The 16153-nt window shown below is 53.4% G+C and overlaps 1 protein-coding gene across 3 annotated transcripts in view; it reads right to left on the bottom strand.

Annotated features, from left to right (window-relative positions):
* Positions 1–15176, bottom strand: part of LOC116952278 (G1/S-specific cyclin-D2-like) — a 36187-nt gene extending 21011 nt beyond the window's left edge. The window contains exons 1-4 of one of the 3 annotated variants that reach the window (XM_076072980.1): positions 15105–15176; positions 13892–14841; positions 8451–8666; positions 4430–4589 (exon numbers count right to left, since the gene is read on the bottom strand). In XM_076072980.1, the coding sequence (XP_075929095.1) occupies positions 4430–4589; positions 8451–8666; positions 13892–14101 (586 nt within the window). In that variant the 5' untranslated portion in view covers positions 14102–14841; positions 15105–15176. Of the gene's footprint in view, positions 1–4429; positions 4590–8450; positions 8667–13891; positions 14842–15088 lie in introns of all 3 variants that reach the window. The other 2 variants (XM_076072983.1, XM_032971486.2) reach the window with 2 other exon arrangements.
* Between the last annotated feature and the right edge of the window lie 977 nt (positions 15177–16153).

The following is a 16153-nucleotide window of genomic DNA, read 5'->3' as shown; positions in this document are numbered from 1 at the left end:
AATAAAAAGTAGTTTTTAGTTTCAGTTCCACGGTTGGGTGGCTGGGATTGGTGGGTGCGCACGCGCGAGACTGAGACGCCATGGCCTGCATCGTTGGAGGACGCGAGCATTGAGAGGAGTGGGGGGGAGGGGGCACAGCGATGGAACGAACCACTCGTTCATTCCTTGCACGAAGTGCCATTGCCAACCCCTGGGGGAAAAAATACCACGGTCAGAGTGAGCCGGGGTACAGCGGGAGGAGAATTCTGCACCGCGTTTGCGAGCAATTGCCCCAAACGTGGCTCACCAATGCGTCACAAAACGCGCTTCTGCGGCCGTCTGGAACGCTCTTCACTTCCAATATTAGGAAACCACTGGAGCTATGCACTTTTAAATCTAGATTGAAAACTCATTTCTCGAGAGCTTATTTTTGTGTTAAGCTTGTTTTCCTTCTCCAGCAACCTCCACGGTTGGCTACGTACGGTGGGAAGGAAGTTCATACATACAATGCCACCACTGTCCACCTGGGGCCTCCCTCTGCCTCATCCACTCCAAATAGTTAATCCTCCTCCTCACCCCCACCAGTTCCATTCGATGGCCTACAATCGCAGCCACCCCTCCCTGCCGTGGACAGGGCTTGCCACAGCTGGCCGTTACCTTGAGCCTAATGAATCTGTAGACAGCCTCCTGCTGCCTGTTCCCACCCTCCTCCTCCATTCCTCACTCTCTCACGAGCAACCTCCGTCCCTCCCTCCCTCCCTCCATTCCTCACTCTCTCACATTCTCTCTCACACTCTTCGTCTTTCTCTCCGTCATTCTCCCCCTACCAAACCTCTCTTCGTCACTCAACTCCCTGCCCCGGGTACGTACGTAGAACTTTTTTCGCACTGTACGTATCCACCGCGCTAATCGGAGGTGCGGGGTTAGGATAACAAACGAAATACAAAGAGCAGTGGTAAAGAAATTAGTTTTCAATCTAGATCATTTAAAAGTGCATAGTTCCAATGGCTTCCTAATATTGGAAGGATGAGCGTTTCATACGGCCGCAGAAGAGCATCTGAAAGCACGTGATGCTGTGACCGTCTTTGTTCGATGGCTAGCCAAAAGCTGCTGCGAGGATGATCGGAGATCAAGTAATGGTTTTTGCTCCCTGATGAGAAGACGATGACTTTGATGAGTCAAAAAAATATAAACTCTTCACTGATGTAACAAGGCCTCCCCTCCCACAATCTGTCACCATCTCTCATGGCCCCGTAATGTAACGATCTGGCTCACGCACAAGACACGGGACCCTGATCTCATCTCCTCGCTCCATCTCTACGGTAGAAGTCCCTCTGACTGCCGGTCCGCCGTTAGCTTCAATCCACGGCCACCATCGCGTGTCCCACCCACCAATCCCACACTTTGCGGCGATGTCCCTAATTCTCTGCACATCTTCTCTGCTAGTGCACCCTAAACCGCATCCACTGCACAAACCATGGTAGAATCGGATAATGGAAAATAAAAACTCTCCAGTAGTGTGCGACTCTGGTCATCCAGAACAGACCGTATCCACAAATACGAAGGAGACATGGCGGCACAACTCCGCTGCTCCCATCGCGTTTGTCCGGCTTGACCACCTGAATGTGAAATTGCAGTTGCTGCTCTGCATCTACATCAGCAGCCGTACGAAAGGAGAAGGCTTTCTCCTCTGCTCCACAAAGCCCACGATAGTCAACCCTCAGGCTGGAACGCACGAGGGATGGTAATAAAACGTGACGGCCATCTCAGTCGGCACAAATTCCCACCGTCACGGCAAAAATAACGTCAGGTTCGTGCACGCGGGATTTGGTGGATGGGAGCGTGGGTTTAAAAAAAAATGTATTTTCGCGATTGGTATTGCGCGGTTATTTACGTTTTGCCAACAAACTGCACTCGTTTTAGGAGACCCTGAGAACCAAGCTCTCAAAGTCAAACACATTCCAGTGTGTGCGGTGTCCTGTGTATGGGATAGACTGGGCCCTGCCATGAGAATGAGCACTGCCACATGCTTATTTGAGTGTGGAAGAATGCAACGAGTTGGGTTTTTGCTTTTATTCTTTTACAAAAGATCAAGGGGAGACTCTATCATTATTCATCCCAACTACACCGGTGATCTTCCCGATATCAGTGAACACACGGATAATGGGACGAGCCGTACCACTGCGCAAGGTCTCGCAGTTGAGCTCCAATGCTCTCTGACACGCTTTCGGGTTGCTAGCTCCGTGCGTTGTTCGGCACGGTGTCCGACATTTCTCTCCACGTGCCGTGCGCTTCTACGTCAGAGAGCTGAGCCAAGAACTGACCGTGCCCACCACCAGCAGCAGTAGGAGCTGGCGATGCTGCATCATCATCATCGAGAGAGGGAGCTGCAGGGTTTGGTTCCTGCACAGTGAATAAAACTATTAACAATTATTTTTGTTCTACTACAAACACCGAGCTATATTGCTCTTTTTCAAAAGAAATTACTTGGCCACAAATGATAGCTCAACGGAGTGGCTTATCGTGTGGAAATTTAGAGCGGCCAAATACTCTAAACGCATGTCTCCGAATGTGGAGGGAAAAACTGGAGGACCTGGAGAAAAATCCATGCAACGCCGGACGGAGAAGACACAAACACCCAATTTAACAGGCCATCAGGGTCAGGATCGAACCCACGACCTCCTGCAAACCAGGTGAGGTTGTTAACATCTCGCCACCGTGGCACCCTGCAGTCGGACATGTCAAACAAGGTGAAGAGAGAGCCAAGGAGAAGAGCCGAGTAGCTGCCGAAAGGGCGATTATCAGATTGGCCGGATAGCACGTACAACAGGAATTACATACAGATAAGAGGATGGCAGACAAAGGGTTCTATTGAAGGATGTCTACTGCCTTGGCTTTGAGAAAGAAAGAAAAAAGTTAACCCAACGAGTTATCCCCACCCGCGCTATTTACACGGTCATTATCTGTTTGAGACTTGAGGGGCAATAGCCAGCCGTTGCCGCACAGCTGATCTGGGCGACCTTTGACCCTGGAAGGGGGTGGGGGCTCCACACGCAGGCCTCACCTGCTCGCGCTCTCCCTCTCTCTCCTTACCCCTAGGGCATTTTTTTGACCCCCGGCCCAGCTGCAGATTCCACCTGCTCCGTCCCACCGCCGACCGGGGCGGCGCAAGCTGTTGACATTTCTACGTGTCGTTTACTCTTGTTAAAGGTTTTTAGAATAGATAAAAAAAAACTCCTCGGGCGCTCTATCTGCGGCCTTAACCCAATTTGGAGATTGTGTTGCGGAGGAAGGGGGGTGGTGGAGGATTGGGGGGGGGGGGGCGAGGTGGTGCCGTCGATGGGGCCCAGGCGCTCTTAATTGCCGCCGATTGTGTGACGAACACCTGCCAGAAACTCGAACAACTGCGCACGTAAGCACAAAAGTTTCCGTCCGTGAGATATTGTGACTCGCTGAGCAGAAACAATGGGACCGCACACGGCGGCGGCTTGGGGAGTCTCCCTGCTCGTACCGTTGGCGCCCGCGCTACCGTGCCACTCCTGGCACCAGCGGTTCGGCGATCTGTCCGGCGCCCCTGCTCAATGAGCGGATTTCATGAAGCAAAAAAAAAAAAGTTACTCGAACTTTTTTTGACAAATGCCAGTTGGGGGTTGTTACGGTCTTCGCGGTTATGCGTCCGAGATCAGGCGCATGCCGGGCGATTTTTGGCCATCGGGAATTCAACGAGCGAACCGTAAGCCAGACGCGTTGTTCGGGGGAATTCAACGAGCGAACCGTAAGCCAGACGCGTTGTTCGGGGGCGGCGATGTGGGCCTCGTCGGCGGCGCTTTCGCCGCATGGCTCGAGTAAAAAAAACCGAAACGATGTTTATTATTTATTTTACAAGGCTATGTAGGGACCTGGCCGCAAACGATAGCTCAACGGTGAGGCTTGTCATGACGTGGAAATGTATAGCAGCCAAATGCTCACAACGCACGTCGATTGTAATTGTGTAGGGAAGAATCGGATGACCCAAAAGAAAAATCCATGCGACCACGGGGGAGAGAGAACACGTAAACCCGAAATATTACAGCAGGCGTCGGGGTCGGGATCGGACTCACGACCTTCCGCATGACAGGCAAGGGAGTTAACATCTCGCCACCGTGGCAGCCATGTGGGTGCACGCTCCCCTACAAAGGCAACAAAAATCTCCCAAATCCAGCAGCCGCCCTGATTAACACCGCTCGGCGGTAATGACAGCGACGGTACCACGCAGCGTGTCTGCTTAACAGTGGACGCGAGAGATTCCCCGTTAGGCCACCGTGTGCCGGCGTCACGGTCCGAATTTGACAGACTTGAAAAGTAAAAATTTCCCCCCCCCCCTACTTACAAATGACACGACGTGGGAGAAACCGCATGTAGGTGGGGGGGGGGGATGGGAGCGCGGGGGTTAAACGAGCGCGGTAATGACCTGTGGCGCAGAGCGCGATGAACGTCTGCGTATGCTTGCGCACGAGGTCCACGCTCTCGCGAGGCAGGGGCAGCCGGTGCAGCACGTGCTCCACAAAGTCGTGCGGCGTCACTGCCGAGATGTCCCACTTGAGACGTGTCAGCACCAGCAGCTCCATGTCCTGGGGTACGACGACGGTGGAAGGGCGGGGGTGGTAATGGGGAGGGGGGGGTGCGGGTGGGTGCCACAATTAGCATGGTTGGCTACGTACGGTGTGAAGGAAGTTCAACGTATATACACACGGTGGCGAGATGTTAGCTACCTCGCCTGGTTTACAGGAGGTCGTGGGTTCGATCCCGACCATGACGCCTGCTGCTGTATATTTTGAGCCTGCGTGTCTCTTTCTCCCGTGGTCGCGTGGATTTTTCTCCGGCTCCTCCGGTTATTGCCTCCACATTTCGAATCAATGTGCGTTTAGAGCATTTGGCTGCAATACGTTTCCACATGATGACAAGCCACTTCGTTCAGCTATCATTTACCATAGCCAGGTCGCTTCTGAAAAAGCTGCATGGCTAAAATAAAAGAGTTAAATAGTTTTCAGGGCGAGGGTCGCATTTCGCTCTCACGATTCCCGTGTTGCGAAGCGCCGCGAGCCTTTTGGCACGACGCCTGCCCAAAGTTTTGCTCGACGTGCTGCCCGGGAGAACGCTCCCAAGCACACGGGGGGCGACGCGTCGGACGTCGTGCCGAGCGACTCGCGCGTTGCAAACAACCCGGAGGGGGAGGGTGGGGTGGTGGTGAGGAGCGTCTCGGAGAGTTGCGCAGCACTGCCGACAAAATCAATTGCTGCGTCGTGCGTGCGTACAAGAGCGAGATGGAATGCCGGATTGTTGCACTGCGAGACCGTGGGAGAGATGACGACGGCTCGGGGAGGTGCTCATCCAGTAGCGGATAGATCACGGCTGATGATGATGAGTAATGGAAGCAATGATGATTACGCCAAATCTGATCGTACCACCTCATGCACGATCGCCGTCGTCAACGTCGTCGTCGTCGTCAGCATCATTGTCGTCATCGTTGATCATGAACCAACGCCGCTTTCCACAGCTGACGCTCGTGGGCGAGCCATCGGAAATCTGCACGTCCACGTGCCCAGCGTGCGTGGGCGTGAGAACCGAGGCTCGCAAATCGCTTCGTCTTATAAATCAGCGACATCAAGGATTTGCTGGCATCTCCGACATCTCCACAAAACCACGAGCCTCAACACCCCACCCTCCCTGCCTTCCCCCCTCCCCCCGTCTCTTCCTCTTGCTTCCCCACTGGGTCCAATCTAAGATGTCAACTCCCCCACCACCCACCGCCTGCCCTGCCTGCCTTCCCCCCCCCCGTCCTCCCCTCAATGAGAGTTGCGGCGCTAGCCCCGGCCGAACGGAGAGATGGCGTCATCATGCTGTTGCAGCTGGGTGGGATGCTGACTCAAGTGAGCCAGTGGTGGAAATTCCACATTCTTTTTGCGGGAACCGTGTTATTGGCGGAGGGGCAAGCTGTTGAGTTTCCACGGAGTTGTGCTCAAATTTTTTTCGTATATTTATCAACCCCAGAGACGACCGGTTGAAAAAAACTTATGGAAATGTTGTTCTCTCCCAAATATTTCTACGGGTGTCAGGTCAAGAGATGACGATTTACATCCATATCGTTTGAGAGAAGGGATCCTCACATGGTTTATATAAAGAGTACCAATAAATCAAACAATCTTCCTCCAAACCTAGCCAGAACATCTCTCTCTCCATCATCATGCGATTTCCATAATTTTGGCAATAGTCTGACGATGTTGGATGCAACCACCAGTCAAACGTCATACCAGATTGCTCAATTGTGTGTGGATCGCTCTGCAGCGCACCGGTGTGCCAAAGCAATGCTAAGTTCAAACTTGATTTGGTGCTTTCGTGACTAAATTATAGGTCACTCTTAACCTATAATTTAGCAATCTTTGAAATAGCGTAATCAGCCAGACCATGTGTTAATTGTGTTTTGACCGACCCTCTGTGCTGCATTATATTGTTTCCAAATTTTACAAAATCTTGTTCGATTTGATGTGCTTCTCCACCTCTCTTTGTACCCCCTACATGCTAAGGCCTCGGCACGGAGACCCTATCTCTCTGTGCTCCATGCGTCGTGTCTCTTTGTGTCTCTGTGTTAACGCCCTCTGCTTAGGTGTCTGTATATATATCTGCGGTTTTGTATTTCCTCTCTTAAATTTAGCTCTTCTATGCCTGATGATGATTGCTTGCGTTGCAATCGAAACGCCGTGTGCTATTATGTAATTTTATTATTATTTATTATTTCTACGTGACTTGACCGAAAAAACCAAAGAGCAATGCTAAGTTGATGCGTTTGTTGACGTCACAAATGTATTCAAGTGGCTGTGTCAGGTGGAGGAGGGTGTACCACACACATTGCCATTGAACTCGCGTGACGATTTGATCCATTGGTCGCGAAAACCCAAGTGTAAAAAATTCCCCAATGATGATAACGTTGCTAACTCAAGTCTCTTTAATGACTACATTTGCCAAACATCCCACACTCAATACCCTGTTTGACCACACCTGTTTGACCACACACCTGTTTGACCACACTTTCATGGGACCTGGTTGACCACACACCTGTTTGACCGCACACTTGTTTGACCACACACCTGTTTGACCACACACCTGATTGACCACACTTTCATGGGACCTGTTTGACCACACACTGGTCAGCACAGGTCAGTGAAGGCAGGGTGTCTCAGGACCGCTTCAGGTATCTACTGATGTAAGTACGAATGTAGGTATGTACAATCCCCCTCCCTACAGTCTCCCTCTTAGGAATGTGGAATTCCAACTTGTGGCTCAGGACTGCAACAAACACCACCACCAGAAAGGGTGGTGGGGGGGGTATAGTAGCTTGTAACTGTGGGCATAGCTATCAGTAATGTGCAGGCCGTGCAACTGCACCAGGGTCCATGGGCTGGAGGGGGTGGTGGGCTACAGAGGAAAAAGGACATTTGGGCAAGAGGCCCCAGGTTCATTCCTCGCTCCGGCGCCCATTGCCCACCACGCTACACCACCGACCAGAGGTCCCTACAGGGGTCGCCACTGTGCTGATTTTCCCCTTTCCCTTCCGCCCTTGCACAACGATCCGCAGTGACCACCCACAGCGCTTGGCATCAGCTTTGTAGGCTCCGGCAAGTACCTCCTTGTGGCGCCAGAACCACTGCACGCTAGAGGCCAGATCCACGCATCCAATTTTTTGGAGCAAGAAAAAAACTTGCCCCATGTCTCTCCATCACCGATGACAACGCGCTGAATCGTCGCCCACAAAATGAGTTTTACCAGGAATTGGGCCCGTAACATATTATCAGATACAGCGATAACGATAACTGCTTGCAGCCCAGTGCAAATCCACCGCTGGATGAGGGCCTCCCCCGGCGCTGTGTCAGCCATAGCGGTTGCTTGACCGCACTTCACCACCCTTTGTCAGTGCGGCGGGATGGACGGGCGCGACTAGTTCGGATAATAATCGATTGCCACCGACGTTTGCAGCCGCGGCCAGAAAACAATTCTCAGGTCTTCGTTTACCGCGGAGGAGCGCCATGGTCGGCGGTCGTGCGCGCAGCTGTCATAGACCGGTTGTGGCTTGTTTCACGCACAGGGCTGTGGTGGGGGGTTGGCTAGGGTGCCAGAGTGGTGCGATGTTAACTACCTTGCCTGGTCTACAGGAGGTTGTGGGTTCAATCCCAACCCTGACGATTCTGCATATTTGGGGTTTGCATGTCTCTCTCCCCGGTGGTCACGTGGGGTCGTCCGGTTTTGCTCTCCAACATTTAGAATCGACATCGCGCGTTCAAGAGTATTTGGCTGCTGCTATCAATTTCCACGCGACGATGAGCCACTTTCTGAAAAATAGCCGGTAAAATATTTTTTAATAATTTTTTTGTGTTTAGTTGGGGGACGGCGGGGCGCGTCGGGGCGCGTCGGGGCGGCAGCGCGCGCGAGCGCCTCACCAGCAGGTCGTGCAGCCGCACCGAGTGGTCGGTGTAGATGCAGAGCTTCTCGGCCGTGAGCGGAACCGTCTCGCGCAGCTTCGACGCCAGGAACATGCAGGCGGCGCCCAGGAGCTGCAGGCGCGACTTGGCGGTGGGCACCGTGGAGAGGTAGCGGTCGAGGCAGTTCATGGAGAGCGCGAACACCTCCTCCTCGCAGCGCTGCTCCTCGCACACCTGGCGGGCCGGGGTGTGGGGGGGGGCGCACGCCGGCGTTCGATGGAAAATTCAGTTGACCGAATTGTACGTTGAACTTCTTTCGCGCCGTCCGTAGGCAACCGTGCCAATCGGACGCGCGGGTGGAACGGAGAACAAACTTAACGAAGTTTAGTCAACGACAGCTGTGGTTAGGGCGAATGTATAATAAAGTGACGTTTCAGGCAATGGACCGTCTTCATAGCACGCAGATGACTCCTTTTGTCTGTGCGCTATGAAGATGGGGCCCACTGCCCAAAAAAACAAGGCCCGTTATGTTATCTCTTTCCTTTTCCGGGCCGCAGGGTCATTCACGGACGTGTCGGGTTTTTGTTGCTTGTGTGCCGCTGCCAACACAGCGGCGGTGGCAGCAGCAGCAGCACCATCACCCAAAACATCTTTCCTAATGGCGACGATAAAAAAATGGGCGGAGACAAAAGGCCCCGCAAATCGCCCGTTCATGCCACTGTTTGCAGAAGGGTCTCCCCCCCCCCCCACTAGAGAGGGGTCTCATGACCGCCCCACTAGAGAGGGGTGCTCTTGGCCAAAAACGGGGCGGACGAACGTCTCGAGGCTAGCGCTGCGGTCTGCGGATGACAGGACGGGCAACTCCGGGCAAAAGCGCCGCACAGCCCGGGCGGAAGGAGGAGCGAGATGGACGGACTCGGATGGACTCGGATGACATTTCCACAGAGAGGGAGGCTAGGTCTCGACTTAAAGACTCATAACAACCCCGGGTTATGGTCGCCGCTGACTAATAAGGCCGTGGATACAATTTTTTAATTGCTGGAACTGCTTTTTGTGTTTTAGTTCGTTGCCCTCTCCCATTCCCCACACCTCCGATGAGCACGGCTGGCTACATACGGTGCGAAAGAAGTTCAACACACACACACACGCAACAAAATACAAACATCAACAACAACGACGACAACAACAACAACATCCGCGTCAGCTCGAGAACAGGGGGAGGAGGAGGAGGGGAGTCGATGTGGTAGGAGTCGGGGAGAGATGTGCCACTTGTGCCGTGCCGCCAGCCCGTCCTGACCCGGCCGCGTGTCAACGTTTTGTTGTTGTTTTGGCATCGTGCGCGAAGTCGCGCACTGCGTGAACGAGACAAGTCGCGGCGCACTTGCGTGGACAAGTCGCGGCGCACTTGCGTGCACAAATCAAGTAACGATTTCGCCACGTTGAAATGCTTTTTTGTTGTTGGCGACGCCTTGATGTGCCAATGGGTGGGAGGCGCAGTTCGAGGTCATTTAGGACCACTTCATACTTTCAAGAACACAATGCACGTGACAGGATGTGTTTACGGTGGTGAGACTATGGGGCCTCCACCCGCCCCCGTCTTTTTTAAAGTCACCGCTCTGCTCAGGCTTGACCGAGTGAGGCGGCTCACAGAAGCCCTGCTCAACTTGAGCAGGCTCTCTGGAGCATTGCGCTTCCAGTCAGGCAGGATCTGCACGGAGCTGAGCCTGAGCTGAGCCATGGATGAGCCTATCAAATGCATATTTGGAAGCAACACAGCGGCTCAAGTCTAAACTAAAACTAAACACATTTTTTGTTTATTTACCAGGTGAGGCCCACTTCAGGTACATAGCTCTTTTTCAGAAGCGACCAGGCCACAAATGATAGATCAACATATGTGGTTGATCGCGTGGGCATTTATAGCAGACAAATACTCTTTGGTCACGGTCAAGACCTATGACTAACAATTCTATCCAATACGAACAGGAGATATTGGCCAATTTCGGCAAGTGTAAATTTAAGCTTTAGACTTCACTGGAATATTCTCCTCACATCGTCTGCCAAAGGGTGGGGGGCTCAGTCTAGGGTTAGTCAGTGCCGGATTAAGCTAGTGCTGGGCCTGTAGCATATGTTATAAAGGGGCCCTAAATAAACAAAACGTTAAAACACAATTTTTTTTACTTGCATTGTAAAGTAATTGTATTTTAAAATTTGCTATACAGCCAGATAACACGACAAATCGCTAACTTTAAACACCCAGACGTTCGTAAAAGTTGAAGGGCAGTATAGTACTATAGTAATAGAGCAAGTGCAGAATCACTGAACCGGAATTGATAGCTTGAAAGCATTTAGCGCGGGGCCCTTTAAAGTGCGGGGCCCGTAGCTACTACACATGTAGATACTTTTGCTACTAGGATAATCCAGTACTGGGGTGAGTATTCGGGATAGGGGTTTGAGTAAAAAAATAAACCGACGACTCACTAATCGAGTTACGTGAAACGTTCATTTCAACCGTTTCGTGCTCGACAAAAAACGAAAGCAAACGAACGAGGAATGTCCTGGGAAGGAATCGACACGAAGAACCAGTCCAAGAATCAGCTACCATAGGGAACTTGGAACGTAACGGACGCGCGATGAAGACGAACGGCGACTGCTGCGGCTACAGGAAACCACTGGAACGCGCTCGTGAAGGGGGAGTCGGCGAATCCTGCGGCTCCAGAGCCACATGCGACTATTAAAATTACTGCTTCGTGACGGTCATTTATTAGGGGCCTATCACTCGTCTCGTATTCCCCCCCACGTTGCATTGCGCGCTCTTGACATATTGATTGTGGTTGTGCACCGAATTCGAAGGAAGAAAACAATGGGCAAACCCCTTCCTCAATCCCCGTGCTGGATTGAGGGGACTGTCCCGTCATAGGTCGCAGCGAGCGTGAACCCAGACACTGCTTCAACAGCTCTCGGTGTGAAAGTCAACGGGGACAGAGAGATATAATCATCGCCCCCCCACCACCACACATTGAGGCAGAGAGAGCGAGAGTTCCGCAAATGTCCTTCTCTCCTGTGCGCGTGCATGTTGAACGTCTTTCGTGCTCATCGAAAGGTGCGGGGGCGGCGGGCAAGGAAGGACAGCAAAGTAAACAATAACAATAAACAACACAACTCTCTCTTGCTTACGCGACGCCATTGCCTCCGTGGCGGTGGTCTGCGCGTTGGGGTTTTTTTCTGAATTTTTTTTTTTGGGGGGGGGGGTGAAGGAAATGAGATCACGCAACGAGGAGTCAACCCCCCTCCCCTTCCCCATCATCTTGCAAGTTATTCACGTCGCCCAATGTACTTCCTCACTGTACTCCTGGTCAAACAAAAAATAAACGGGGGGGGGGGGTGTTCGAGTCCCGTCCCCCCCCCCCGTATTGGGGTTGTGTACCCATAGCTGCCTCCGTACACACCACACACAAAGACCCCCCCCCCCACCCATATAGCCTTAACAGACTGTAGGGGCAAGTGCTGTTAGCGAGCACCTACGAAGGCCAGAACGGTACACGAGGGGGTGGGTGGCCAGCACCACGCCCGACCGCCTTTGTCTCCCTAGTGGCGATGTTACATACCGCACCCGGTACTCATTTGAGGCTGAGTCGACCGAGGGGAGGCCCAGGACCGGTTCAAATAATCGTCACCGGTGTTGGCCGTGAGCAACACACCACGCACACCACACCAACCACACCACACGCACACCACACCACACCCACACCACACGCACCACATGGGAAACATTGTAGAGCAATAAGGCAGCCGTCCAGGTCGGATCGGGGTGTGGACCCCTGTCCACGCGCGCACTGCTCTTGGAAATTTCCATGGGCTTGTTTCTTAAAACATTATTATTAGATTTGGGGGGGGGAGGGGGGTTCTATCTCTCGTGCGACACAGTTGGGGTATTGTTTTTGTTTCTTCTCACTCGGAAGTCTATTTGCTTCGTTGCAGTAATTTATATATTTTTGTTGTTGTTGTTGCTGCTGCATTTGTCATTTTTGGTGACCGAGTGGTCATTCGTGCAAATTGGGACACTCTCCTATCCTGGTCTCTGAGTCATCTCGCCCCTCGGTTAGACTAAATCAAAACTTGAAATTAAAGTTTTGCTCGACGAGCATTCTGTGCCCATTGCGCGTGATCTCGAGTTAATCGCAGACAATGCCTCGGCTTTGGCTCTCTCGAGTCGCGAGGGGATTTTATTATTGTTTATTTAGAATCAGCGTTGGTGGTTGAACCCACATTGTGGTTCAGACAAAGCACTCCGGTCCACAGAATCATCAACACGGGCGGAGCAATAAATAATAATTTCGCCCTGGTTAAAGGTCGTGAATCGATTAAAACAATATATAGATAAAATAAAACATCTTAACACAATGCTGTGACTGCAGCGGCCTCTTGTGGTTGGCACTCGATTATATTCATACATTGCGAGGCTTAAGAATCGATACCAATCGATGCATCGTTAACGCCGCTACGTGTCAGGCGTACTCCCCCCCCCCCATCTCTACGTGCTCCACCAACTCCTCCACTAATTCGCGCTGTATTTAAGTGCAACAAGCAAGATAACAAAGCCTTAACAAACCCACTCATGTCATGCTCTCCATCACTTCCTCCTTTTTTATATATCCCTCGGATAACATTTGATTCCTGCTACTTAAAGAACACTGCACATGCACAACACAGTGACAGGGGCGACATGGGTTCGATTCCCTGCCACGGTGCAAATGATCTGGTTAATAATCCACGAAGCGGTGGTCCTGGGCTGCCCCCTCCCCCCTCGACCTCCCCTTGACCAACACGCATTGACCAGCGTGGTGAAGTATGGAGAAACAACCTCCACGGCCGAAATGGCAGCGATCCGCCCCTGGCTGCCAATGAAATGCGACCGCATCTCAAGAAGATGCTTCATGAAAAGAGTCTCGGCAGCCTACACTTGGAACAGGGGAGAAGGGGGTCGACAGCACGGAAGGCTGGGAGAAGATGGGAGTCCTACAGGAGACGAATGCACGACCTGCCGTCGAGAGGAACCGATGGCATTGTGTGGGAAATGGGTGCAGCCCTGCAATTGCTTGCTCACGGCACTGCTAGCGGTAGGCGGGGCCCCACCACGAGAGGAGAGAGCTCTTGGGAGGCCTCCTCCACAGGCTATTTGGCCTACTCTTCCACCCTCCACCCTTGCCAGACGTGTCAGCACCCACACTTGACCCCACCACACGCGACATACCGATCGATGATTAACGGTGGTGGTGCACCCCTTCACACTGCTTGCTGGCTGGGTGGCCGGATAAGAGGCCGGTGGGTGATGTGGATCGAGCGGGATGGGGGGCGGAGGGAGCGAATTTAAGATTTAAGCAAACTCTGGCCCCCCCGTTGGTTCAACCGCGTTGCCGGCAGATCGAAACGCGGCTTAAGCTCCTCGAGCCGAAACCTACCTCCAGCATCCACGTGGCCACGATTCGCCGCATGGGCTGCTTAATGTCGCGCTGCACGTGCTTGAAGTAGCTGTGGCTGGGCGCGTATCGCTCCTCGGCCAGCAGGAGGTTGCGCAGCGCGCGGTCGCACACGAGGTGAGGGTCGAGGCGGGCCCTATGGACCTTCTCCGGTCGCTCGCTCTCCCAGCAGAGCAGGCGGCCCGCGTCCATCTCCCCCCGCTCCTCACCCCTTTCCCTCCCCCTCCTCCCTCCACTCGACGAAGGCAAGGAGAAGGAGGAGAAGAAGCTAAGCGGCTCACAACTCCACCGCAATCAAGCAGCCAGCCAGCTCACAAAGAAAACAGCCAAAGACACCGCAGGAGAGGGCTCAAACGAATCGCAATCGGCCAGCCGGCCGCCCGAGAAGCAGAGTCGGCAGGTCGCAAATCATCCAGGCAGCTCAACAATTAACTAACCGGCAAGACCAGCCAGCTCGTCCAGTCAATCAGTCAGCAAAGCCAGCAGATCACCAATAATCCAGCCACAGCGAGCACAGCCTAGCAGCTAATCAATTTAGGCAGCCTAGCCCAAAGCGGCAGCTCACCAGCAAGCTCACCAACTCAGCAAGCAGCTCACCCCTCACCAGAAATAAAAAATAAAAGCCGCAGAAAATTACCCCCCTCCACCCCCCCCCCTGTTCCCCCCAAAACAAAGCAGCGAAAGTTCTTTCGATTTCTTCCTCCGCGTTCCCCCCCGTGCCTCGTTGCTGGCTTTGCTGCTGCTGCTGCTGTTGTTGTTTCGGTTGTGGTGGTGGTGGTTGTTGCGGCGGCGGCTGCTGCTGAACTACGATTGTCCCGTCTCCGCCCGTCCGTGCGAACAAGCCCACGGCGCCAGGGTCTCTGCGTGTGTGTTCCTGCTGTTTGCCGCTGCTGCTGCTGCTTGCAGAGAGTCGCTGTTGCTGCTCCCTGGCGCTGCGTGGAACAATGGGAATGTGGCTGAGCGAGGTGGTGGTGGTGGTGGTGGCGGCCGCACGCGCAGAGGAGTGGGACGGATTGCTCGTTCGTCCGTCGGGCGAACGGGAGGTCTGCACCAACACGCACGGGCCCATTCACCCTATACGAGAGCCGACCCACTAACACACCCACCGAGCCGCTAACACACCCACCGAGCCGCTAACACACCCACCAGCACACCCACAACGCCGATGCATCCACTCACCGGTACATCCACTCACCCGAATACCCACCCGACGTTACGTCGATTCCCGCCGGCGTCGACCTACGAACCAACCGAAACATACCCACCCACTCACTCGACGAAACTCCCCACCCACTCAGGCAACCACCCACCTCCCGATACATCCACCCAGCAACATCCCCCAGCTACCGACGTAAGCCACCCACCACAGTTCAGCAACACCCACACCCCCCCCCCCTATGTATCAACACCCCATGTGACACACCGACAAAGCAAACCCGTCAACGCACTCACCCGCCACAGTTGAACACACCGTTGTACCCCCCAACCCATGAACACACCCACACACCCACGTATCAACACACTCAAACACACACCGACACAAGCACCCATCAACACACCAACCACATCCACCATCGTCCAACACACAAGACAAATTAACCTTATGATGTTACCCCGGGGTACCATGGTGACCCGGCTCTCGGATAATGTCCGTGATGCAGTCACTTTTAGTCTGTTGATGGTCGGCGATGCGGCAATCGACTCATCTCGAAGAGCTGTACACGATGCACTATTCAAAGTTGACTTTATCGATAACGGATTTCTTTTATGCTGTTTGGCGTTTCGACATCCCATAGTGGCACTGATTTCGGATCGAGTCGCGGAGTTCAGTACAGCCCTGGAAAAAAAAAGTGTTCCAGAAATACAAATATTTAATTGCCTCGGCCATTTAGTGTTATTTGGTACCCCGGGGTACCGCCATGAGGATCAATGATCCCCCGTGTAGCCTTAAGACTGTTGCGGCAAGTGCTGTCAGCGAGCACCTTTGAAAAGCCAGAACGGTGCACGACGGGGGATGGGTGGCCACCACCACCACCACCACGCCCGGGGCCGCCTTTGTCTCGCCAGTGGCGACGTTTAACACACCGCAACTGGGCACTCATTCAAGGCTGAGTTGACCTAGGGGAGGCCCGGGACCGGCTCGTCCGACACAAACCATCCACGCACTACCCCGAGCGGCTCGCCAGCCCCTGCGCCGCCCGTCACGTGACGCAAGGCTGTTGTTATGTGGAACAGCTGGCGGAC

The sequence above is a fragment of the Petromyzon marinus genome, chromosome 3 (genome assembly GCF_048934315.1).
Source record: "Petromyzon marinus isolate PM22_M1 ecotype Great Lakes invasive population chromosome 3, UKy_Petmar_22M1.pri1.0, whole genome shotgun sequence".
NCBI classification, from domain to species: Eukaryota; Metazoa; Chordata; class Hyperoartia; order Petromyzontiformes; family Petromyzontidae; genus Petromyzon; species Petromyzon marinus.
The sequence above is the reverse complement of the archived record's forward strand: the minus strand, read 5'-3'. Positions and strand labels throughout refer to the sequence as shown.